The sequence below is a fragment of the Camelina sativa genome, chromosome 2 (genome assembly GCF_030686135.1).
Source record: "Camelina sativa cultivar CO46 ecotype springtype chromosome 2, ASM3068613v1".
NCBI classification, from domain to species: domain Eukaryota; kingdom Viridiplantae; phylum Streptophyta; class Magnoliopsida; order Brassicales; family Brassicaceae; genus Camelina; species Camelina sativa.
The window spans coordinates 30,727,754-30,751,951 of NC_141881.1; the positions used below are offsets into that span (position 1 = coordinate 30,727,754).

At 35.3% G+C, this 24,198-nt stretch overlaps 7 protein-coding genes across 9 annotated transcripts; 3 read left to right on the forward strand and 4 right to left on the reverse strand.

The window, feature by feature from the left end:
- The first annotated feature begins 830 nt into the window (after positions 1-830).
- On the forward strand, positions 831-4,753 carry LOC104743643 (putative U-box domain-containing protein 50). The gene is made up of 7 exons (XM_010464701.2): positions 831-1,319; positions 1,406-1,518; positions 1,627-1,763; positions 1,846-2,218; positions 2,313-2,453; positions 2,555-3,796; positions 3,884-4,753. Exons 1-7 carry the CDS (start codon positions 1,115-1,117, stop codon positions 4,082-4,084), a joined length of 2,412 nt encoding a protein of 803 aa, XP_010463003.2. The 5' UTR covers positions 831-1,114; the 3' UTR covers positions 4,085-4,753.
- Positions 4,182-4,698, reverse strand: LOC109129840 (protein SKIP34). Its single transcript, XM_019238751.2, has one exon. The coding sequence runs from the start codon at positions 4,696-4,698 to the stop codon at positions 4,402-4,404; it is 297 nt and encodes a 98-aa protein (XP_019094296.2). The 3' UTR covers positions 4,182-4,401.
- LOC104743662 (protein ecdysoneless homolog) lies at positions 4,359-7,402 on the forward strand. The gene is made up of 5 exons (XM_010464717.3): positions 4,359-6,046; positions 6,141-6,479; positions 6,580-6,716; positions 6,809-6,966; positions 7,061-7,402. The coding sequence occupies exons 1-5, from the start codon at positions 4,902-4,904 to the stop codon at positions 7,241-7,243; spliced, it is 1,962 nt and encodes a 653-aa protein (XP_010463019.1). The 5' UTR covers positions 4,359-4,901; the 3' UTR covers positions 7,244-7,402.
- LOC104743652 (uncharacterized) lies at positions 7,385-9,371 on the reverse strand. 2 transcript variants are annotated; one of them, XM_010464708.2, is made up of 3 exons: positions 9,129-9,371; positions 8,054-8,585; positions 7,385-7,900 (listed from the first exon to the last, which is right to left on the reverse strand). In XM_010464708.2, the coding sequence occupies exons 2-3, from the start codon at positions 8,487-8,489 to the stop codon at positions 7,854-7,856; spliced, it is 483 nt and encodes a 160-aa protein (XP_010463010.1). In that variant the 5' UTR covers positions 8,490-8,585; positions 9,129-9,371; the 3' UTR covers positions 7,385-7,853. The 2 variants fall into 2 exon arrangements, with proteins under 2 accessions (XP_010463010.1, XP_087348760.1); XM_087492634.1 differs by having other exon boundaries at positions 9,184-9,329.
- Positions 9,372-10,373: 1,002 nt separating this feature from the next.
- Positions 10,374-13,733, reverse strand: LOC104743670 (O-fucosyltransferase 39). Its single transcript, XM_010464725.3, has 8 exons — positions 13,036-13,733; positions 12,501-12,557; positions 12,326-12,407; positions 12,081-12,240; positions 11,782-11,985; positions 11,400-11,676; positions 11,072-11,299; positions 10,374-10,975 (listed from the first exon to the last, which is right to left on the reverse strand). Exons 1-8 carry the CDS (start codon positions 13,144-13,146, stop codon positions 10,568-10,570), a joined length of 1,527 nt encoding a protein of 508 aa, XP_010463027.1. The 5' UTR covers positions 13,147-13,733; the 3' UTR covers positions 10,374-10,567.
- A 2,275-nt stretch (positions 13,734-16,008) lies between these two features.
- On the forward strand, positions 16,009-19,638 carry LOC147949367 (uncharacterized). 2 transcript variants are annotated; one of them, XM_087492628.1, is made up of 6 exons: positions 16,009-16,348; positions 16,457-17,315; positions 17,450-17,935; positions 18,069-18,550; positions 18,640-18,721; positions 18,812-19,638. In XM_087492628.1, the coding sequence occupies exons 2-4, from the start codon at positions 16,458-16,460 to the stop codon at positions 18,540-18,542; spliced, it is 1,818 nt and encodes a 605-aa protein (XP_087348754.1). In that variant the 5' UTR covers positions 16,009-16,348; position 16,457; the 3' UTR covers positions 18,543-18,550; positions 18,640-18,721; positions 18,812-19,638. The 2 variants fall into 2 exon arrangements, with proteins under 2 accessions (XP_087348754.1, XP_087348755.1); XM_087492629.1 differs by having other exon boundaries at positions 16,009-17,315.
- A 245-nt stretch (positions 19,639-19,883) lies between these two features.
- LOC104704236 (uncharacterized) lies at positions 19,884-23,368 on the reverse strand. Its single transcript, XM_087470817.1, has 4 exons — positions 23,363-23,368; positions 20,461-22,176; positions 20,098-20,380; positions 19,884-19,903 (listed from the first exon to the last, which is right to left on the reverse strand). The coding sequence occupies exons 1-4, from the start codon at positions 23,366-23,368 to the stop codon at positions 19,884-19,886; spliced, it is 2,025 nt and encodes a 674-aa protein (XP_087326943.1).
- Positions 23,369-24,198: the final 830 nt, after the last annotated feature.

Sequence of the window (24,198 nt, forward strand, 5' to 3'; positions counted from 1 at the left end):
TCTTAATAAAATAATGTTTTTAGGTGAGTGGAGGTGGTTTTAGGCTTTTAGCACTGCGGAAGATAGATTTTGTCTGGAACAAAGGTCGCTAAATATCTGGGCCGAGGTGACCAATGTAAGTAGTGTGTAAGTACATCACTATGATTTACTCCAATTAAATCACTAGTAACTCTAATTTTGTTTTATTTTAATTAATTAATAGTATTAGTACAGTATATGATGGGTTCATAACTCCATTATCGTTTAATGTCGATGAACAAAATTAGATAATTTATTTGATTATGTCCCACGTTTTCCCATTTGTCCTTCATGCAATACAAAAATTCCAGTCATTGAATTAAAAAAAAATCTAAAGAAAACATGGATTGTGGCTGTTGTGGAGACAACCTTCCAGATGGTTCGGCGGGTTCACTCTGTCAAAAATCACAAATTTTAATTTTTAAATAAGTGCAACAAATAAGGTTGGCCCAGCAATTAAGGCACGTGATTAAGGCTTAATGTCGTCTTGTTTAATTAGAGCATTTTGGTATCCCTCCCTATATTATTAGTGAAGCTTTTCTTCTGTGTATACCCAAGTTCTTGGCTTAATGTAGCCAATGCCAACTGTTCACAAAAACTCTCTAAACAAGAATACAAGATGGGCTTTTCCATGCCTTTACTAATTATGTTGAATTGATGATTTCTAAATCCAAAAAGCCAAATAAAACTTTGGGATTTTTTTAACATTAAGCTAATAATATCTAATGAAAACAGAAAATGAAGTTCTTGAAAACATAGTCAACCTGGACCCTAATTGGATATATAGAGATATGCTTTGGTCACCTGAGGCTGAGGTGTGATTACCTCGACCTCGATGTTACAAAAGCTCACACGTCTTCAGAATTTTCTTCTCCTCAATCAAACTTCAAATGTTTAGTTTAATTTATCGTCCTTTATATGCCTAAATTAATGATTTCCATACACATAGAGATATTGACTTTTTCAATCTTGTTTAGTTGACTACGGAAACTGGTGAAATTTCCATCTACAATAACATAAACACACAAGAACAGAACTCATTCTTTGAAAACAAAACACAAAACGATCACCATCACAGTTCACAAATTTGAAGAAGATGGAGGAAATAAAGAATCAAGAATTGGAAGAAGAAGCAGGATTAGGATCAACAACAATGGAGAAAGTATACATAGCTGTAGGAAACGATGTACAAGAAGGTTACAAGACGATCCATTGGGCTATAAAGAAATGGAACAACATACCTATCTCCATTGTTCTTCTCCATCTCTGCAACATTTCTCAAGACTTTGTCTACACCCCTTGTATAAATCTCTTTCTTATCAATTCACACCCTCTTCTTTCCTATTATATCATCATATAAACCCAATTCACATGTGTTGCATCGTAGTTGGGAAGCTTCCAGCGAGTTCTGTGAGCGAGGAAAAGCTTCAAGTTCTCAGAAAATACGAGGAACAAAAGATCGACAAGTTGCTGTCCAAATACATTGCTTTTTGTGGAAAGGTTTGTCCTTTTTCTGTAAATTTTATTCTATCATGGTAAGAAATCGAAGTAATCTGTTTCTTTGGGGTCTTAAAATGTAAAACTTTTATGTTCTGTTTTTAATAACAGTTACAGGTGAAAGCAGAGTTACTCAAAGTTGAGAAGCAAGATGACTCAATTCAAGTATTGATATTAGATTTAATCTCAAAGCTTAGAATCACAAAACTCGTAATGGGAATCACTTTCATGAGATCTTCATCTTCTTGGTAATAACATCTTCTTTTATAGATTCTGCAAATTGATCTCGTTTAAACCTTAAGAAATCTTTGTTGTTTTCTTGTAATGCAGGAAATCGAAGAGTGCAATAAGCGGATCGTTCTATGTTTATCAAAACAAACCAGAATATTGCGAGTTTTATATAATTTGTGGAGGCAAAATGGTTTCACTAAAGAGAGAGAACGATGTGAACAACAATATCAGAAGCTGGATTGGTAAGATGTTCCATGATCCAGGAAGAAATCTAGACCGCTCATCTGGTAGCAATGATGATTCAACGGCTAGTGGAAGTAGTACATGGGATAATAATTTACAGGTGATAGAGAATTATTTCCAGCAATTATTGAGTTTGAATCTTGAAGAAGAGGAAGACGAAAATGGTGTTGAAGAAGAACAAGAGGGAGAAGAAGAAGAAGACCTGGCACTAGACGTGCTGCAACATATGGTAAAGAACTAAAGATACTGTCCGAGAATATGCTTCTTATTGAATTGATTATTACATTTTGATTAAATATTTTTATATTTGTTGAAATTGTCAGAATGTGGCAGAGAAGTTGGAGTATGTGAGAAGAAAGGTAAATGAAGCTAAGCTGATGATAGATGAGAAAAGAGAAGAAGTCAAAGTCAACTCTGAAAGATCCGACAAAGCTGAATGGGCTATCTCTTTATGCAATAGCAGAGTAATAGCTAAACCACCTAACCTTTTGTAACCATACTTCAACAAGAACTGAGTGAGAGCCTTAAAGTGTTAAAATACTTCTTCTTTTTTTGTTTGAATCAGATTGAAGAGCTTGAAGCCTGGATTAAAGAAGAAAGCGAGAGACGAGAGAAACTACAAGTGACGTTAGATTCGGATATCAGTTGTATTGAAGAAGCGAAGAACTATGTCGAAAAAGGAAAAACAAAGCTTCATTCACTTGGGGAGCTTCAAGAAAAGCTCTCAAGCAAAGTTAAGACAATGATGGAAGATAAACTGCAGGTGGAGGTTGAGCTAGAGAGAGTTGTGTTACAGAAAGGAGAGATGATAACGGAGATTGAGAAACTAAAGAATCAGAGAGATGTTTTCAACCTTAGGATAGAGTTTTGCAAGGAGAAAGAGGCGAGAGGTTTGGTTCCGGAGGAGGAAGAGGTGAAATGTGGGTATAGAGAATACGTTGCAGCGGATATCAGATTGGCCACTGAGAGCTATTCTGATAGGTTGAGGTTGAAATCTGGTGGTAATTGGACAAATGTGTACCGAGGGAGGATCGAGCGTACCACTGTGGCTGTAAAAGTGATTGGTGATTCTTTATCAGATGAGGATTTTGGAGCAAAGGTCAAGCTTTTGAATGAGATAAGGCATCCTAATTTGGTGGCAATTGCTGGGTTTTGTTCACAGAAGCCTAAATGGATACTCTTTGAGTATATGCACAATGGGAACTTAAGGGATAATCTATTCACATCACAGAGGAAAACAAGAAGAAGCAAGATATTGAAATGGCATGATAGGATTCGTATAGCTCACCAAGTTTGCTCTGGACTGGGGTTTCTACATTCGGTTAAGCCTAAACCCATCGTCCATGGTCGCCTTACGCCTTCTAAGATCCTCTTGGACCGTAACCTTGTACCGAAAATAGCCGGGTTTGGACTTATAATGCATAGTGATCAATCTGATACGAAACCTGATGTGATGGCTTTTGGGGTATTGCTTCTGCATCTTTTAACGGGAAGGAACTGGCCTGGTTTGCTCAAGGCAATGTCGATGAACCAGACAAGCATTCTCAGGGATTTGGATCAAACAGCTGGTAAGTGGCCACTTGAGTTAGCTAAAGAGTTTGGTGCGCTTGCAGTGAAGTGTTCTTCAGTGAACAGAGGAGGGAACATGGATTTTTCAACCAAAGAGATAATGGAAGAGCTTGGTAAGATAAGGGCAAAAGCCGATGAGTTAAAAATCACAGGAGGGTACGAGGAAGCAACCAATTCAAACATTGATGAAGGAGATCCGAATGACAGACCAAGTGTTTTCATGTGTCCCATACTTCAGGTATCAAGTCATCTTTTCATTCTCTTATTTATAGCAGCTCAAAGAGAAAGTGATCATCACTCACAATCTAACTCGTAACTGTTGCAGGAAGTAATGAAGAATCCACACATTGCAGCAGATGGGTTCTCGTATGAGCTTGAAGCCATAGAGGAATGGCTAAGCATGGGACATGACACATCTCCTATGACAAATCTGAGACTAGATTACCAGGTTCTTACACCAAATCATACCCTTCGTTCTCTCATTCAAGACTGGCATAGCAAAAAAGCAGCACAAGCTTCCTCTTAAATTCTTTTATATAAACATCAAAAGAGGATATATTGTAGTAATCAGCAACAAAAGATTCAATCTTGACAAGCTTAACTCACAAAGAAGATGATCAAAATGGAAATAATGCACATAGCTTTTCATATTACCTTGTGGTGGTGCTCTCAACAAAACAAAATCTACAGATTCTTAAAGACATTTGCTGCTGACAATTACGTTTATAACTGATACTATTCAAAACACAAACAAACAAGGGGAACAGAGTCAAAAGGTAAAGAGAACCCCCACACCAAAAGAAGAAACAAAGATCAAGATGAAAGAAACGATTTTTTTTTTTTTCATTTCGTGGATACAGGAGAGAAAAGACGAACGAGTCGATCTTTCTGCTCTTGATATCGCCGTTCCAAGAAAGTCTCAATGATCTCCATAACCGAAACGAATCTCTTCATATGCTCCAACCTACGGCTTAGCTCAGCTTCTCTCGCCCTTGCTCGTCTCAGCCGCGCCTCGGTTTCCGCTAGCCGGTCTCGGAGATCATCAACCACTGAATCTTCTTCTTCTTCTTCTTCCCGGTCGTACGATCGGCGACGGAGACTGTTACGCGACGAAAACGATTGATTGTAACCGTAACACATCGTATAGAGCAATACAGAGATAACACAAAAATCAATTCTTTTGGTTTCTTCTCTCAAAGGAAGAAGAAAGACACTGAAACGAAAACATTAAATAAGGGTGTTTTGGTCATTGTCAAAGAAGTGAAAACCTTCTTATTCACTCAGAGGGTTTAAGTTCTCTATAATAAAATCAGTCACCGGCGGTGAAAGAAGAAGCAAGAACAATGGCGAAGTCTTCTCTCTTCTCTGATACCACCACTACTCGGCTCCCAGACGACACCGTTTTCTTCTCAATATTTCCTGACTCATCATCTCACTCCGGCGCCGTATCAGAAACCTCAGCCGCTCTTCAATCACTACACTTACAAATCATCGATTTCGTTTCTCCGTTTACTTCTCCTTACATATGGCAACACGAACCTTTCTCTCTCTCCATCGCTCTCTCTTCCTCCTCTTGTGCTTGTACCGATACTCCTACTACTCTCCCTCATCTCCACGGGAAGCTCAAGTACGGTGACAATCTCGAAGACGAATGGTTCGCCGTGTTTTTGCTTTTTCGTATCTCCGCTGCGTTTCCGTCTAATTCGATTCGTGTTTGGGACACTGACGGCGAGTTTCTCTTAATCGAAGCTGCTTTTCACCTCCCTCGTTGGCTTAATCCGGAGACTAGTCTCAATCGTGTCTTCATTCGCGGCGGTGACCTCCACATCGTTCCCAGAAGCCGTTTACCTGATCCTTCTTTAGTTTCGTCTCTGAGATTTCTAATCGAGCGTGGGAACGAGTCTCGTGCCTCGGAAACAGTTCAATCCGCGTTGAAGACTCGGGTTTCTGATTATCCGGAGAGAGCGTGGAGGAATATGCATCGTGTTAGGGTTAGGGTTCCGGTATCAGTAGCTCAGGTTCTTAGACACGAACCTTTATTGATTTCTCTTGCTGTGGAAGGGTTTTACGATCGTGATATTGATTCAATGAAGCACGCAGCGAAGATGGAGAAGTTTTTGAGTAAAGGAAGAGAGGAGGAAGAAGAGATTGTGCTTGTTCTTGTTAAGATGTCTCGTGCGATGTATGGGCAGTTAGTGCAGCAGAAGTTTCAAGCACCGAGTTGTTATCCAATGCCGAGCGTTAGTGACAGGGATGCTTACATTGAAGCTGAGCTAGGGATGAAGATAGCTTGTGGTATGGAGATGATGTATCAGGTGAGAAGGAAAGATGGAGAAGATGGGAAAGGGATTAGTTGGAGTAAGTATAAGGAGAATCTTGAGAAGAATGGTTATTTTGAAGGATTGCTTTCTGGTTCTAAGGATTACAAGAGGTTGATGGAGAATGCTGAGGAGTACTATCAGAAGAGTTCTTCGTTTTCAAGGACAAGGTAAAGAATGCAGTTTTTTTGGTTGTTTGGAGTCGAAAGGATTTGTCTTTGAGTTGTTTGTGATCTTGAGTTCTTGTTTTTTTTTTTTGTGCAGAGACATTATGAGTGCGCCAGTGAGACGTATTGATGAGGTTCTTGCTCTACCTTATTCGGAGGATGATTTCAAGGGTGTAGAAGTTCCTGTTTCTGACAGTGATTCTTGGCTCTACGATGGTGAAGATGAGCTAAACTCTGTTCTTCAAGAGAGGCAGAAAGAGATGGAGTTTTATAGCTCAAAGAAGGAAAGCAAAAAGAAAGCAAAGGAGAAGCAAGAAGCTGGAAGCTCATCTGATGCGAACATGAACAATTTTGATCTTGGTGATATCTCCAAGTCTATGCAGCAATTCATCCAGAAAGTATCAAGCTACGAAGGAGCAGAAGTGCCAGACAACAGGTTATCTATTATTATCTTGAATATTAACCATATTTCTTGAACATCTCTTTGTCAAATTTCAAGCTCAACTTATTGTATTATCTTTGCTTGAGTTATGTAGGGATTTTAAAGAAGTGAATCTAGATGTCGACCGTTTCATGAAGGATATTGAGTCAATGCTAGGGAGTCAAACTCGTGACAACCAAGCTGGTGATGACAGCGATAGCTCTGAAGGATCTTCTATGGACATGGATTTTGGTATTTCCTACTTTAAGCTAATTGTTTTTTTTTGTCCCTGTGGTATGTTAGTTGTGGAATGTGAGGACTCAATAAAATGTGATGGTATGCAGATGACTTTGAAGATGATAGCGAAGGAGAAGAGTCTAACGAGGATGCTAAGGAAAGCTTTGAGGAATCCTACTATGGAGTAATGAATGAGGAACTAAAGAACTCAACTCTTGAGAAAAGCTTTGAACATGTGAATCAACATTCTTCGAAGCCAAAAGAGGTACCATCTTGGAGCCAGTTCTTCCTATATTGTCGTCTGTGAATATATTTGGTTGAAAATTGGATTGTAATAGTAATAAGATGTGCATCTGCAGGAATCATCAAAGACTTTGGATGAGAAGAAGGATGATGAATTTACACCAATTGATGCAGACTTCAACCTTGTTAAGAACCTACTTGAATCCTACTCGTCGCAACAAGGACTTCCAGGTCCGGCTTCAAATTTGCTCGGTCTCATGGGTTTGCAGCTTCCAAAGGATTCTAACGACAAAAACTAAATGCTGGCTGATCACACAAATGTAGTTTTGGGTTTACTTTGTTGTTTAATCACATTACTTTTGCTAAGTTTCTGAGATTATACTCGTGTGGAAACGTTGTTGGGGGTTATTGTTTGTTGTCGAAAGTAAGCACATGACATGTGATTCAAGAAAAACAAACTTATGTACACTACTTGTATTACACATCATCGAACCACAAAAGAACAAAAGAAAAAGATTTTTTTTTTTTCTTTTTTCCAATCCCAATTTTTTTTCTCGACCACAGAAGAGAAGCAGAAACGCTTTCACGAGAAAAAGATAAAAAACACCCACATGAAAAATATCCAATACTCTCAAATCATATTCATAATCAATTAAGCTTCATGTTGCTAAGGTCTCCATCACCATCATCTTTTGTCCATTAGTAGATTCTTGAGAGATGACTTGGTGTTTTTGTTGTCACTCGCTTCAAACAGAGAAACAAAAGAAGTCTCCAGAAGCTATCCACGAATCTTGCTTCTTCTTTTTTTTTTCTTTCCTTTTTCCTTTTTCTTTTTTCTAGATTATTCGATTTTTTGATACTGAAACAACAGAGAAATAATAGTCTTATTATTCTTCTCAAACTTCCAGTTTATAGCTTCCCCATAGACGACAGCCACTGTTCCATGTTCTTCCCATCTGCAGTTTTTAATGTCATGATGAGTAGTACCAAACACAATTCTTCAATTTAAACAACCAAAGACTCCAATTCAATTATGGTATTATTAAGCTCAAAGCAGATCATTAAAATCATCTTAAAACATGCATAAAACTCACACAATTAATACATACCAGGAGTAGTAGGAGAGAAGAACCCATTAGAGATGTGATTCCCTGAACCATCGATAACTTTCTTGTAAAGAGGAACCAAAACAACAAAGCCACCACAATCATCATCTTCAGTTTTAAAACCTGGTCCATGTGGCTCAACCCAACCAATAGACCACTCAGGATCATCAGGCTCAGGAAACACAACATTCCCCATCTTATCCTCTTCTCCTCCAGACCCTGATCCTAACCCACCTCTTCCAATCCATCCTCCTCTCTTAGTCTTCTTCACCGACGAAGAAGAAGAACCAGACTTATTAATAGTCTTCTTGAGTGAAGGACTCAGTGAAGAAGAAGAAGAAGAAGAAGATCCTTTAGTGATGGAATCTTTCTTCTCTCTATCTTTAGTGTTGTTACCACCACACAACCACCTCGGAAGACGAGGAAACGAGACTGCCATCTTATTCCTTTAAAAAAAACTCCGAACCCCCGGAGAAAACTCTAATCATTCAGCCATGGTTGATCTTATGCTTTTATCTTCTTCTTCTTCTTCAACCTGTCCACAATAATAAATAAACACTTTTTTAAAAAAAAATCATCCATCTCCATTAATAATAATAATAATGTCACCATTATGATGACAATGACCAAACACAAAATTGACTTTAACTACACAAAATTTCACAAATTCAAAAAGAGAAAACAAAATTTCAAATCCATTAATACTGTTTATGATGTAATCTAATAAAATTGAATTAAACACACGAAATTTCCTAATCAAAACAATAATAGTCAGATTTAAATCTTCGGGAATTCAACAAATTCAGATCCCAGTTGTTTCCTTTGCGGATTTGTTTCATTAATGGAAAGTAATTAATTAAATGAATGCTTTCATCATCAGATCGGTGGTTCAATTTCTTCTTACTATAAAATTAAAAAAAAAAATCAAAAGCGATAGAGAAATTGGAAGAAAAATCGGAAAGCCTCTAGATGTCCGTCAAAAACACGGCAAGGCTTCACCGGAAAATTCGGCGGAAATAAATGCGAAAAAATCGGAAGAAGAGTAAATAAAAAAATCTCCGGGGGAACGTAAGATTACCGAGAGAGAAAATAAGAAGAAATTAAAAAGAAGAATCGACGATCGAAGAAGAAACCCTTAAAAAGAGAGAATTGCGTCGTTTCGTCCGTCGTCTCTGATGACTTCTCTTCTTCTTTCTTCTTTTCTCTGACTTTTCTCTGACTTTAGTTTACGGAGAGAAGAAGCTCATCCTTTGTTGTGCTCTCTGCTTCCTTTATTTATATTACTTTTTTTTGTTTTTTTTTTTAATTTTATATTATGGCCGTTTTTTAATTGGGCCTTCGCTTCTGCCCAAACCCAATAAAGATTGATCCGACGGTTGGTAGCGGTTTACTTGCTTTCGTGGCAACTGTTTATCTACGGGTTCTACCATACACTTCATAACACTCGATCCTTTTTTTCAATATAAATAAATATAAACGAATATCAGGGGATTTATTTGTTGGAAAATTAATTATATATTGACTTACATAAAACGAATCGATTTTCTTGTTAATTTTTTTTCTTTTTTTTTTTCTATAATGATGATAGAGTTAAAGGAGTAGATAGATTATATTGGAAATTTCAATTACAAATAATTACTATTAAGTTCATGCATTTATCCGGAATCAATCATTCTAGTTTCCTGTATGGATTTTTGTGTAATTATAGAGACACCTAATTAGTAGTAGTATTAACTAATAAAAAAGTTAATTAAATCTCAATTGCTAGTACCTTATGGTCCATGTATTATATTGTCGTTATACTTTTTTTTAGTGTTATGTATTATCAGAGCTTTCATCTCTTAAAACGTACCTCTTAATACATGAATGTTAGTATTAGTACTACTAATTAACATGTTAATTAGAAAAATGTTAATTTAATTAACGGTCGCACAAAAACCTGCAAAATTATGGGTAACAGACGTCATAACAAATAAAATTAGAGGCAACCTTTTACCAATATGTCAGCTTTTTTGGTCACTATTACTAATTTATTTCAGTTTCTTCACATCGACAAGTCTCAAAATTATATAATAAACGTATTATTAATTGATTTATATACTACGATTACAGATAATATAGTGGATTTATTAGAATCTGAAGGTATTTACAATTAGCATATTCTATACACTTGTTGTGGTTGTTGTTAGTTAATAAATGAAATTTAGGGATTATCCCACTTTGAGTATTTCCTTAGTATTAACGAAAAACTTAAACTCTTTTTATCCTTTTACAATCTGTTTTGCAATTTTCATGATACATGGGATAATGATAATCCTTAAGAGAGCCAAAAAAAAATCTTATTTATAACCAATCAGATACATACATACATCCAAATTCTAATCAAACTATACTCTTTTTATTAAGCCTCTCAAGAACACAAAGCTAAACACCAAACTAGCCTCATCAAGAATCAAGTTTTTATTTTTTATTATTATTACCAGACATATCTAAAGATCAAGACCTTTTAAAAACTAATCAAACATGGCACATACAATCAGGAGCTGGATAAGTATAAATCGACTGTTTAGGTTTCCTTAACCGAATCTGACCTTGTCTATTCACATGTCCTTCACCAAGCGCTTGTTGGAAATCAACCCAAGTGATGCTTTTGTTGAGGAAAAGTTGTCCGATCAACGCCATGTTTGGTCTAATTGTCTTGAGATTCTCGAATGTTCGGTGACCAACAAGAGCGTTGTGCATGTTTCCAGGTGATGCAGATATGAATATGTCACTGTGCATACTAACGTAGTAATCAAGTGCAGCTAACAAAGAAGCTTTGCCTTTGATTCGAGCTCGTTCTTCTGAAGAAGCAAGACTTCTTTTGTCTTCCATTCTTGGGAAAACTTGTCTTAGTGTTGAGATTCTAGCTTCTCCTCCATATACCTGAAATATCAAAAAAACAGAAACGGAAGCATTATGATGCAGCAATACTAACCAGTAACAAGTCTTGAAACGAGTAATATAACTGAAGAGACTGACCTTGTGGGATGCAAGATAGAGACGAGTATTGTTGTCAAATCCAAAAGCAGCTAGAAGAAGTCCCATTTCTTCTGGTGTTAGAGGACATCGTCCTTGACTTCTTAACTCTTCATCTGTGAATTGTGAATTCAAAACTCTTCCTTGCCAAATCATTTGTCGATACTTCGCCAATGCAAGTTTCTCGGCTTTGCCTCCGCCGAAATCACACGCCGAATGCGCAGCCATGTCCTGTAATCATAATACGAAGAAACACACTTGTTATGATCATCAAACTCAAGAGACATCATCATCAAATGTTTCAAGTAGGATGCCACAAAGTATAATATACCTTGTCAAAACGTAGATGAAGCACCGCAAATTTACCAGGCTCTTGTCTGCTGTGTGAGTTGGTCATTGCTCTTAAATGATCCACATTGTTCTGTTCTTTATTATTTCTCCATGATGGGTTTCTAAGACGGCTCACAAGAGCATCACCGAGTGATCTAATGTGTGGGACAAAGCGTAAAGCTTGGAAATTCACTTTGCATCTTAGCCGTTGGATGTCAGCAGGTAGGTGATCAAACGATAGACGGTGAGAGAATGGAGATATAGCAGCAATCCCATAACTACAAACCAAAACAACAATGCTCCACACTTAGTCTGAAAGTCAAAAACTTTAACCTCTCATGTTGTTCTTATTTTATACTAGTCAGATTAAGTAAAAGACCTACCTCTGTAGAACTGGTGAGACGTTCTCGATATACCAATTCGCAGAAGCATGAACAGGTGCGGTTTTGACTCTGGTTTCACGGACTGCAGTACCGTAATACTCTCTTGTACTCCAAGAGTATTCATCAGGAAGTTCTCTGACTACCCTTATGTCATCTTTTAACGAATCAATGAAATGATCAACATCAAAGATATCAACAAAAGAACTGCACACGGATAGAAAAAAAAAACACACAACTTCAGCTTCGAACAACCCCCAAGGCAACAACACAACTCTCTGAAAGGAAGAAACTAACATTACCTTGTATCTTGCCAAACAGGATTCACTTCAAGATATGGGATCACGAGTGTTGCGTTTAATATCTTAGCAACCGCAACTGCATCACATATCCCCATTCGTTGCTGGTTAAGTCCTCCATCAAGAAATACTTGAATATATCCCTCGGATTTAACCGGTAATGCTGCTCCAAGACAACAAGATTTGTCAGAGATCAATATAATCTGAAAACTAAATAAGAAAGTATCAAACAAATTGTCAATACTTACAAGGGGAGTTTCCCAAATCAATACAAGGGCTCCATCCTTGATCAGTCAATGGCCTCCACAGATCAGACTGTTCTCCACTTGACTGAAATCAAAAGAAACAACAAAAAAAAGTCAGATGTTTTTTTTAACTGTCTGAAAAAGGTAATGAGATCATGAAAGAAACATTTAAATTTACCCGTTGCAAAGCGCTCTTTAGCAAAGATAAATGTCTTGGCTTTATCGTGATCACGTCCTGCAGTAATGAAATGACTTAATTTTAATGAGAAGAACATCACTACTTAACTACTAATTCAAGAGACACACTCTTTGACTTGAAATTGAAACTATAGTCTTAAATTTATTTTCCGGTCACAAAACTAGTCAAATTCCTAATAAATCCGGAGAATAATTAATCAAAATCGTTAGTAAAGTGTTTTTAAAAATTCAACAAACCACAGAAAAAAGAGTCAATCAAGAAACAAAACACAACCACCGTTGATGTCTCTTTCTCATAGTCATTCTACAAACGAATACAAATTAAGAAATATCAAGACTAGACAAGTTAAAACTACTATTTCTGGATATCCTAAGAGTCTTAAGACCATTCATAGTTTAATGAAATTTCCACAATCCAACCAAAAGAAAACCCCCAAAAGCAAAAGAATCCAACCAAAAGAATCCCTGGAAAATAGGAAAAGAGAGATTTTTTTTTGGTTTTTTCCCAAACTTACAGATGAAGAAGACGAAGTCGAAGCGTTGTTACAGAGCAAAACGACGAAGAATAGCAAAGAGAGAATCCTTCTACTCAGGAAGACATTATCTTTCGAATCATAAAGATTCATCCTTTAATCTTCTCTCTCAGGCGAGTAATTAAAAACAGAACAAACCCAGATCCAGTTTCCGGTAAAGTTGAAGACTTTTTTCTTGAATCAATCAATCAAATACCAAGGAAACGAAAGATCAATACCAAGAAGACGACACAAAGCAGAGAGTAGTTAGAAAGAAACGAAACCAAAGTCGCATGAATCAGAATGCTCTCTTGTCTCTTTCTCGTTTCTTCTTCTTCTTCCACTTTTTTCGGTTTTTTTCTTCTTTCTCTTCTTCTTCTTCAATACACACTTAAGGATGAAGTTTGGGATTAAAAATGTTTGATCAAGTTCCCAGAACGGTTTATACTAGTAGTAAAGAGACTAGAGAGAGAGAGAGAGAGAGAGAGAGAGCGCGTGAATTGTGTATCACATGGACACCTGTTCATTAAATTTGCTGTCTTGTCTCCATGGGGTCCCTCCCTCGTCTCTTCTCTCTTTGCCCACAATACAATGAATTAGTTAGCACTGTAAATAAAAATTCTCGTGACACGAAAATGGAGTAACTCTATTTATTGGGACTCCTGAATGACAACGTTGCTTAAATTACTGATTATCTCACTAAACTAAATGACAATACTAATAAATCTATTAAAATTAAGTTCGATGGATAACAATTTTCATATGAGGGTATCATATCTTTAAAAAAATAAAAAAAAATACTAGTATAAGGAAACAAAATCAAGAGATACTAGTATGTTTTTGTTTTTTTTCGCTACTCTCTCTATTTGGTAGTAGATTTTGTTTAACTATGGCAAGTTTGAATAGTGAAATAATCGGTTACGTTGTTATGATGATATATATATAACGCCTGAACTTATGATTATTACTGTTGTATATTATTATAGTGATTATTGCATAATTTACATATATTCTATGATTGTCAAGAGATTGGGAAATTTTCATTTAATAACACAACTGATTTTCCATAATGACTAAATTAAATACATACGTATAACTAAACATTTTGTCGTCGACTAGTCCGAAGTTCATGATGTTGGTTTAGATTTTTAAGAAAACAAAAACAAAATTTTCAATGTAAAATTCAATGATAAAAAAATTTCATTTAGGGAATTAATCAATTTGGAATATTTGGACCTCGGAAAGAAATATTCACAAACAAAATTCTAACACGTTCCATACTCGTCATTTAAAATTACGACTATACTATACTATACTATTACGTCGCAATCACTAAACAACACATTAGATGTATATGTACCACATACACGACAGTCGACATAAGCTAATGGCCTTGGATTAGATTAGTGGCGCTATCTATCTACAGCTATTTATTTTGCTTGATAGCTGAGTTTTTTTTGGCAACCTATTTTATTTAATCCTCGTGAAGATAAACCCAAAAATATCAAAAAGACTGTGAAAACATTGGGACTAAGAAGTGCATTGATATTACTATTAGATTTTTGGACCGTTGGGACAGATAAAGACAGCTTTATCTTTTTGTTTTTTTTTTCCGAAAAGACAGCTTATATATACGCATGGCTGTAACAAAAATTCGGCGTTTCATGTCTTTTATGTAGAATTTATATTTTCCGAAAATAAAATTTAATAGTAGTAGAAAATATGTGAATTTGCTTAGGGGCACCGACACTGGGTTTATGTGTTTCATCACAATCCCATTACAGCTTGACTTGAGATTTTCATATCTATCAAAAGATCCACTCTTTTAGCTTCGTGTCCTTCTTTCCCTCTCATCTTTTTTCACCCACTTTCTTTTTCTTACTTTTAATTTCCCAACTAATAATTGTTTCCTATAGTTAATAATAATAGTACTAAAAAAAAAAAAAAAAAAAAGATAATAATAATAATAATAGTACTAAACTCGTACATCACATTACTCTTTATTATTTTTACGTTTGGCTAAACATCTAATTATACTCGTGAACGAATATCACTCCATAAATTATACACTTTTTGTTAGGTGAGATTATTTTTGAACATATCTATAAAACATATCCCGTTTGGTAAATCAACCTAACAGGAGTAAATTACTATACGAAAGAGATTTTTAAAAAAGAAGAACAATAATAGAATGATATTTAATGAATCGAGTGATAGGTTAAAATTAAAGATATATACGTACTACTGCTAGTATTATAAAATTTATAAGATATTGATTCGGCGAGAACGTGAGAGCTTAATTTGGATTACACATGATTAATGTATTATGGACGTGATTTTCAGAGGTTTTTGATGAACCAGCATTATACGATTTGTTGCTGGCGTGGGAATATGATTCTCCTACTTTTCTTTTTCATTATTTATCATATTTTTCATTCAACTAAGCAATTATTAAACCGTACGTTGATATGTTTTTTAAAGGAAAATAAAAGTTGGTCATACAAATACAATAAACAAACAAAAAAAAGTTTTTGAAGCATAGGAAAAAGGTACATAAGTTGAGTTGAATGGATATTAATTAAAGTGTTTCGTGCATAAACAAAACTTGTTTAAAGTTAAAGTTTTGGAGAATTACCCATGATAACCTACTTTTATTAATGAATAGCTAGGGTAATCTCTTTTTATTTTTATTGTTACACTAACTTACTTTTTGTGTAATAGTTTTCATAATACCAAAACTGTCCTTTGTTTTTTTCTTTTTAAAATAAAAATGTCAAATGATTTTCTTCATAAAATTATTAAATTAAAATCCAATTTCTAAATATTTATGGAAATATATTAATTGTTTAAGACCTAATTTGGTATTAGCATTAGTCAAATAAACTTTCTTCATTCTCCATGTGTTCTGGCCGTTTCAAAACGTGAAACATCCTTCTCCTGTTTTCCATATACACCACTACCACCGTAAGATCTCTTACTCCATCTCTTATGTTGTTAAGTTAATTGGATTTCTGGGCTGGGTTATTGTTTATTATAAAATTATATTCTCCTATTTCGTTTCTAGAATTATCTCTTCTTGTTTAGATTTAAACTTCTATTAATCAATTCAATGCTCTGTTCTCTGCTCTCTGATCTCTGTTCTCTGTTCAAGGGAGTTTTACTTCTTTTACTTCTAGAATGACAAACTCTATCATGCCTTTTTCCTTATTGACTAGTTTTAGTTGTTCAAGCTAATTGGATTTCTGGGCTGGATTATTGTTAAACAATTGAATTCTCTGTTCTCTGTTCTTGGCGGATTTTACTTCTTTTACTTATAGTATGAAAAACTCGATCCAGCTAAATTCTTACACTTTTATCTATGAATAGATTCTATTATACTTTTCACTTTATCAGATTGTTTATTAATTTTATGGATGTTTTACAGGATGGAGGCACAAACAAACATCAATTCAGGATTTCCTTTGCGTATGTTTTCACTTGGTTATGAACCAAAACCCAAGAAAAGCATCAATTATCACAGTAAAACTGACTTTTTGGAAGATGTGGAAAGTGCAGTTGGAAAAGACGTGTGGAACGACATCTGTGAATCTCCTCTTGGAGTCATCATACGGTTCGTTGATAATAAATTCACATGGTCTTCTAAGGTTGTTGAATATCTTCTTGCGAAACAACTTGAATGCAAGAAAAAATATGAGATTTGGTGTTTGTTTGGTGATAAACCAGCTCGATTCTCTTTGTCGGAGTTCGAAGAGATCACAACTTTAGATTGTGCACCTTTTCCAGATGATTGTGAGGTTGACGTAGAAGCTAAACTGCATAAAGATTTGTGGAAAAAGTTGAAAATCAAAGGAAAGACGAATCCCTGCAAAAATGATTTGAGAAGAGTGTGTAAAGATGTTGCTACTTGGTCAGATGAGGATGACAAAACTCGGTTTGCATACTTATCTATAGTATCTGTTATTTTAGGCTATGATGATAAGAAGCGGCTTAGTTCTCAAATAGCTCGGATGGTTTTTGATTTGCCCAAGTTCAAAAAATATCCTTGGGGTAGAATGGTTTTCAAACAGCTTGTTGAGTCTGTGAAACGAATCGATTATAACGCGCAATCATACACAATACATGGATTTACACAAGCGCTTCAAATATGGGCTTACACAGTTGTTCCCGGTCTCGGAACAAAGATTGGTCGCCCTTCACATGTTGATGGCCCTCCCCTTCTAAAGTTCAAAGGTACAAAGGGGAAAAGTAACATTGATATCCATACCATTGTAGTTAATGATGAGGTATGTATATTGTTACTTGTGTTTTACAATTTTCTTGATTTAATTTATCATAGCTTGAGAAATTTTATTATTGGTGCTGATTTAATTTGTCTCATCTTGAGAAACATTAATATGTGTTTTACTTTGAATTGCAGAATAACATCAAAAAAATTATAGTGAAACATTTAACTTCTGCTGTTTGGGAGGATGTTGTTGTTGACAAGGAAATTGATGCTCTTCTTGAAGCCATATGCAAAGAAGGAAGTTTGCAATCTGTTACTTGGGTGGAAGATGGTTCGACTGATTTACAATTGAAAGAAAACATAGTGGAAAAATTATGTGGAAAGGCTGAAGAGAAAAACAGAACAGACGATGATACAAAGATATCATTGAAACGTAAAAGAGAGGTGGATACAATGGCTATGAAGAGCACATTGGATTCAAGAGCATCAATTATTTCTAGTGAATCTGTTGAAACGCTACAGTTGAGGATCGACCAACAAACAAAAAGGATTGAGGTGCTTGAGGCTCAAGTAGAGGCTATGAAAAACCAGCAACAAATCATTGAATTGATGCGCTTAAGAGTTGATCTTCTCGAGAAAGAAATAACATTGTTAAGTGAGAAGTTAAAGACTAATGAGGTAAGTCATAATAATAAGAATCTTGTTTTGATATATTTTTCTGTACTTTAATATGAAAATTTTAACATATCGTAGGTGTTATTTTTCATGGATTACTATTTAATATTTAATTTCATGGTTCTTGTATATGTAGGTTTTAAAAGAATACAAGCTAAGAGATTTTAGTGACGATGAAGAAACTCATGTGGGTGAAATGCATGCTAACTTAGATGTACTAAATGGTACAAGACAAAAAGTGGTCGATTCAGATGAAGAGAGTATAGTGGATGGACGAGACCCAAAAAAAAACTACAACGAGCAGCCGCAACAATCTTCTCCAGTAAAGATATTTCAACCCACTGCTTCTAATATAGAAACATTTAAACAAAAGAAAATCGGTAAGACAATCAAAATCATGGAAACAAACCATGATACTAAAATTGTGCGAGAGAAGAGTAAAAGGGAGACGAAGCCGGGGCCGTCTCTACTAACACCATATCGAGGTACGCAACCTGCTGTAGGTATCATAAAAACAGAAAACCAGTCAATGGCAATTGTTGGACGTGGATATGATCCATTTGCTCCCGTGGATGTGCAAAAAGTTAAAGTTTTAGACGATTGGTTATGATTGGACAAGTAAGTTGTTTATCTACGTGACTGTCATGTTACTAATGTAGTGATTCTTTTGCAGTTTTTTTAATAAGTAAACGTGTGTTAACTTGTAGTGAATACCCTATTGGCTCCCAGAAAAGTGGCGTGGAGTTTTTTCATCTTCTGCGAACTCCTCAAAAGTGGCTAAATGAAGAGGTAATTCTCTCATTCAATAATAACATGTTTCAGGTTTTTTCAAGTATATTATGCTTTCTTATGATAATCTATTATGTCCTTTTTTAACAGCATATTAACAGTGGCATGAACTTGCTGCGATTAAGATTAATGAAGAATCCAGAAGCGTTTAGAAGTGAGAGGATTGCTTTTACAGATGCTTATTTCACAGCAATTTGGTCCACAAGTTACAAGGATTTTCTAGAGTCAAAAGCACTTCCTATTTTTCCTAACGGAGCATTTGAATACGTTAGTGGGGAACTACCTGCATTTGCTAAAACAAGAAAGAAATGGAGGACAGAGGTGGATGATATTTATGGTGTTCTCCATGTCAATAAAAACCATTGGGTAGGACTGTTCATTTCTATCCCGAATCGCTGTGTTGATGTCTTTGATTGTGGGTATAAAGGTAATAAGAATGAAGATATTGTCACAGCGGTGAAGCCAATAGCTCATATGTTACCACATTTACTTCGAGCAGCTGCATCATCAATAGAAAAGGCAAAAATGAGTGTCGAGCAATACAAAATCCGACGGCCGCGGACCAAGATTCCCCAAATGCATAAAGTGGGTGACTGTGGAATATATGCTATAAAGTTTGTCGAATGCCATGCATTAAATGCTGAGTTTACACAGCCTCTATCTGATACAAGCATCAAAATGGTTAGAGAGAAGCTTGCAGCTGAGATTTTTGACGAGACAGAGCAAGATGGTCGAACAGTCTCTAACCCAATCCCAATTGGAACAAATGACCATGAGTTATTACATCCCTATTGATTTTTCATTTATTTTGACTAGTTATGGCTGCTTCATTTCTATCACAATATTCATATATTTTGTGCGTTTCAGATTTTTACAGACTTTAAATTTACATTTCAAATGATGATTATACTTTTCAATGATGCTTTAAACAGTCTTCCATATCTAATAATCAAATTTAAGCAGGACATTCGTGTGCCTCTATAAAGAACAACAAATAGAAATTTAAGCAAGAAATGCATGTGCAGTATACACAAACGACTCAGTATATATAAAATAAGAGAGTATTACTTGTAAGTTGTAACAACACGTGTGGTAGCCATCACATGCAACTTCATATGAATATGACACTTCACTAATAATCGATGGTATCAGGCCTTTGGAATTAAACTACGTAACGATAATCTGAAAACCAAAGCATAATTCTCAAAAACAATATGTTAAAGAACCTGAAGAAAATAATAATTATATGTTATTGCAAGTTGCACGATTATGCCCAGCCATCTTACATTGTGAACATGTATGATGTTTACGTAACTTCTGGGTTGATAACTTCTCACAGAACTTCTTCTTTTCTTTTTTTTTGAATAGTTTTTTACCCATCGCCTTTTCAAGTGCAGAAAGATATCTTGACTTCTTTGGTCTACCAGCACCACGAATTTCCTCTGGTGGAAGACATCTTTTGTTTGCTATATCAAGCGGAGACTCCAATTCAACATCTTCTGGATTAATAGACTCAGCATATGCATTGTACCAATAGATTTTTGTGTAGTAACGATGTATGAGTGCTTCTTCGGATAGATTGGGACGCTTCATAGCAGCAGCAAGAGCGTGTTCACATGGAATCTTATCAATATTATAAACGCGACAAGTGCAACGCATCTATTACAAGTGGAAAAAGGAGTTTAGCAAATTAAGTCTTAACATATATGAATTATGAAAAAAAAAAAAAAAAAACGTACCTGTTGTAGATCAACGACACAAGCAAGATCACCGCCAGTGACATGGCTACGATGAGCATCTATGTGTTGCACATAAAGAGTATTGGCAATAACAGTTCTTCTTTTCAAAGTTTTTTCAACTTTAGGAGTGAACAGAGTTGGTTGTGACAAAGCGCGCTCCCGACGTCTCATAAACCACTTCGAAATCAACTTTCGCAACTCATCTAATAAACAAGCAATAGGATATTCACGCGCATTTAAAAGAACTTTATTCATAGACTCGGCGATGTTGCTTGTCATTATACCATACCTATTTCCTGGAAAATTTGCTCGAGACCACAAACGAACATCAGCCTGCTCCAAATATGTCGCAAGTTCAGGCTTCTGAATTCGAATGTCATTGAATATCGTAGTGAACTCAGAAACTCTGTAAGCTCTTATGGCTCTTTTTACCAAGATCAATAAACTACTGTCTTTGTAATTCTTGAGAAGATTTTGATGGAGATGATACGTACATATTCCCCGATGAGCTAATGGAAACACCTTGCTAATTGTTTTACCAATCGATTTGTGTCTATCAGATATCAAAACCAGCTCTTGATGGTCGGGGCATATTGTACGTAACTGAGTTAGAAACCACTCCCATGCAACATCATTCTCAGAATCTACAATTCCAAAAGCTAGGGGGAATATCTTACCATTTCCATCTTGCCCAACAGATACAAGCAAAACACCCAAGAACTTTCCTTTCAAATGAGTCCCATCCACCACAATCACATTTCTTATAAACTGAAAACCATTGATACATGCACCAAATGCAATGAATAAATACTTAAATCTATCTTCTTCATCGCATTCAAGTTCGGTAATTGTACCCGGATTTGCTGCCTTAATCCTATGCAGAAAAGAAGGTAAATCAGCATACCCACTCTCCCATGTACCTCTTACCATCTCACGTGCATGCAGTAATGCTTTGTATGCTTTCCAGTAATCAATATCAATACCATACATTGCCTTCATCACATCCATGATATGCATGGGTCTTATTCCTACACTAATTTTTCCAAATTTTGCCAAATACAACTCTCCAAAGCATTTTGATGTTGCTTGTCGATGACGAGAACACCTTTTAGTAACAGGACATGTATGAATATCTATGTACTTTCGTACCTTAAACTGAGAAGATCTTCTAATCGTTGATGCACGGATCCTCCAAGAACAACCAGGGACATAACAATTCAACACTAGCAAAGTTTTCGTAGACTTGATGGTTGTATAATCAAAATTCTGAAAAATTGTGATCATACGTAACTTAAACTGCAACTCTTCCTTACTATCATATATTTGCCCTACCCATATACGTTCAAGAGTCTTTGAAGTGGTGTTTAGACCTTCTAAACCTCGAATCATTTGCTTTTCGATCTTCCCACTACAAGACATATCTGAAGAAGACGCTTCATTACCATCAATTGAACGACAATAATATTCGTCTTTGTCGAATTCAGCAAATGTAAGACTTTTTTTCTCATCACCACCACATCTAGCAATTATACCACTTTGGACCTCTTCGTCACAAGTATTGTATTGTAAACAACTTTTGACTTCCTCTTCACCACATCCATCAAGAGTGCCACTTTTTTCCTCATCAACACAATATCCATCAAGAGTTCCACTTTTTTCTTCATGTTCACCACCCTCATCAATGGTGCCACTTGTTTCATCATTGTCTTTAGTTTCCTGTAAAATTAGAGAATTTAATTAGTAAAGTGAATCAAGAATGATGGAGCATGAAAAGAAATACTACCAAACAAGTCTGTTAAAATTAATATTGGAAGTCTCCCAAAACACAGGAGACCGTCCACAAACTAACTACAAGTCGGCAGACTAACTTGACAAAATCTATTTAAGAAGTCTACCAAAAATGCGAAGACTTCACCGAAGTCTATATGTATCTCCGCAGACTAATTATAAGTCTGACAAAATCTATTTAAGAAGTCTACCAAAAATGCGAAGACTTCACTGAAGTCTATATGTCTCCGCAGACTAACTATAAGTCTGACAAAATATATTTAAGAAGTCTACCAAAAAAGAGAAGACTTCACCGAAGTCTATGAATCTCTGCAGACTAACTATAAGTCTGACAAACTATATTTAAGAAGTCTACCAAAAAAGAGAAGACTTCACCGAACTCTATATGTCTCCGTAGACTAACTATAAGTCTGACAAACTATATTTAAGAAGTCTGTCAAAAAAGAGAAGACTTCACCGAAGTTTATGAATCTCCGCAGACTAACTATAAGTCTGACAAACTATATTTAAGAAGTCTACCAAAAAAGAGAAGACTTCACTGAAGTCTATGAATCTCCGCAGACTAACTATAAGTCTAACAAACTATATTTAAGAAGTCTACCAAAAAAGAGAAGACTTCACCGAAGTCTATGAATCTCCGCAGACTAACTATAAGTCTGACAAACTATATTTAAGAAGTCTACCAAAAAAGAGAAGACTTCACCGAAGTCTATGAATCTCCGCAGACTAACTATAAGTCTGACAAACTATATTTAAGAAGTCTACCAAAAAAGAGAAGACTTCACTGAAGTCTATGAATCTCCGCAGACTAACTTTAAGTCTGACAAAATATATTTTTGAAATCTACCAAAAAATAGAAGACTTCACCGAAATCTATGAATCTCCGCAGACTAACTATAAGTCTGATAAGCATATTTATAAGTCTACCGAAAATTCGAAGACTTTTACGTAAATCTGCTGATTATCTATAGACTTATAGTAAATTTGATGATAAATCCAAGTCTACCATAAAACGCAGACTTTGGAAGACCTCGTCTTCACGAAGTCAGCCAAAACATGGCAGACTAATTAAACTTTTCATATTCCACATCAATAAAACTTCTAGAAGAGTTACCTCCATCTCGATGATCGTTGAATATTAGAGATTAAGGTTGCAGTTGCGTTTGTTATTCACCATTGATTGTATTTAAAAATCCTACAAACCAAAAGCTTATTAATTAAAAATCTCATACAATATGCTATATAACACTGAATCATAATCAAACTAATTTTTTAATACAAACAGAAAGTTTAGTGACATGGTCGAAGATGAACAAAAGCTTACCGTTTCCACTTCAATGGTTAACCAATGGTTTTGATGTACTTAAAATTGCTGAAGATGATTAAAATTGCAGAAGATGAACAGTGGATATATCCATGGTCGAAGGTTGAAGATGACTGACTATGTCAAACGTTTCATCTTTTTTAAAAAATATTTCCTTTTTCATTTGATTCACTTATTAAATTGTTTCTTTTATTAATTTCATTTTTCTAATATTTCCTAATTTAAATTTCGTTTTCAAATAAGATTCGGAACATTTAATGTAATATTTTATATGTGATTTTTACAATATTTATGTAGTTTAGAAGGAAAATTAATAATATGTGGAGGGTAATATGGTAAAAATGTACTTTACAAATCTTTTAAAATCTTAATAGGTTAGTTTAGTTGTTTCTAATAAATTCTAGGTTATTGTAGCAAATCTCCCTAAAGTTTTGGGATTACTCACTTAATTTTTTGGGATACAACGAATTTCATGAATTTATCTAAAGCGCAATTAAAGTTAATAGTACCACAACGCCAAGAATCTCAACATTTTTATTTTGTTAGATATTCATTTAGTATCTATATGAATTAAAACTATCTTATTCATGTTCCAGCTTTTTTGTCCAAATCAGTGGATGAGATGA

Bases quoted from the DNA above. Each gene is read 5' to 3' on its own strand.
- LOC104743652 (XM_010464708.2), bottom strand. From the start codon at position 8,489: ATGGCAGTCTCGTTTCCTCGTCTTCCGAGGTGGTTGTGTGGTGGTAAC. The intron at 7,901-8,053 runs GTATGTATTAAT...TAAAAACTGCAG, and splicing joins CTTCTCTCCTACTACTCCTG to ATGGGAAGAACATGGAACAG.
- LOC104743643 (XM_010464701.2), top strand. From the start codon at position 1,115: ATGGAGGAAATAAAGAATCAAGAATTGGAAGAAGAAGCAGGATTAGGA. The intron at 1,764-1,845 runs GTAATAACATCT...CTTGTAATGCAG, and splicing joins ATGAGATCTTCATCTTCTTG to GAAATCGAAGAGTGCAATAA. The intron at 3,797-3,883 runs GTATCAAGTCAT...TAACTGTTGCAG, and splicing joins TCATGTGTCCCATACTTCAG to GAAGTAATGAAGAATCCACA.
- LOC104743670 (XM_010464725.3), bottom strand. From the start codon at position 13,146: ATGAATCTTTATGATTCGAAAGATAATGTCTTCCTGAGTAGAAGGATT. The intron at 11,677-11,781 runs GTAGGTCTTTTA...TTTGGTTTGTAG, and splicing joins GTCTCACCAGTTCTACAGAG to TTATGGGATTGCTGCTATAT. The intron at 11,300-11,399 runs GTATATTATACT...TTATGATTACAG, and splicing joins TTCATCTACGTTTTGACAAG to GACATGGCTGCGCATTCGGC.
- LOC104743662 (XM_010464717.3), top strand. From the start codon at position 4,902: ATGGCGAAGTCTTCTCTCTTCTCTGATACCACCACTACTCGGCTCCCA. The intron at 6,047-6,140 runs GTAAAGAATGCA...TTTTTTGTGCAG, and splicing joins TCTTCGTTTTCAAGGACAAG to AGACATTATGAGTGCGCCAG. The intron at 6,967-7,060 runs GTACCATCTTGG...GTGCATCTGCAG, and splicing joins ATTCTTCGAAGCCAAAAGAG to GAATCATCAAAGACTTTGGA.
- LOC147949367 (XM_087492629.1), top strand. From the start codon at position 16,446: ATGTTTTACAGGATGGAGGCACAAACAAACATCAATTCAGGATTTCCT. The intron at 17,316-17,449 runs GTATGTATATTG...TTTGAATTGCAG, and splicing joins CCATTGTAGTTAATGATGAG to AATAACATCAAAAAAATTAT. The intron at 17,936-18,068 runs GTAAGTCATAAT...TTGTATATGTAG, and splicing joins AGAAGTTAAAGACTAATGAG to GTTTTAAAAGAATACAAGCT.
- LOC104704236 (XM_087470817.1), bottom strand. The intron at 20,381-20,460 runs GTACGTTTTTTT...CACTTGTAATAG, and splicing joins GTGTCGTTGATCTACAACAG to ATGCGTTGCACTTGTCGCGT. The intron at 19,904-20,097 runs GTAAAAAACTAT...TTTGGTTTTCAG, and splicing joins TGCACTTGAAAAGGCGATGG to ATTATCGTTACGTAGTTTAA.
- LOC109129840 (XM_019238751.2), bottom strand. From the start codon at position 4,698: ATGTGTTACGGTTACAATCAATCGTTTTCGTCGCGTAACAGTCTCCGT.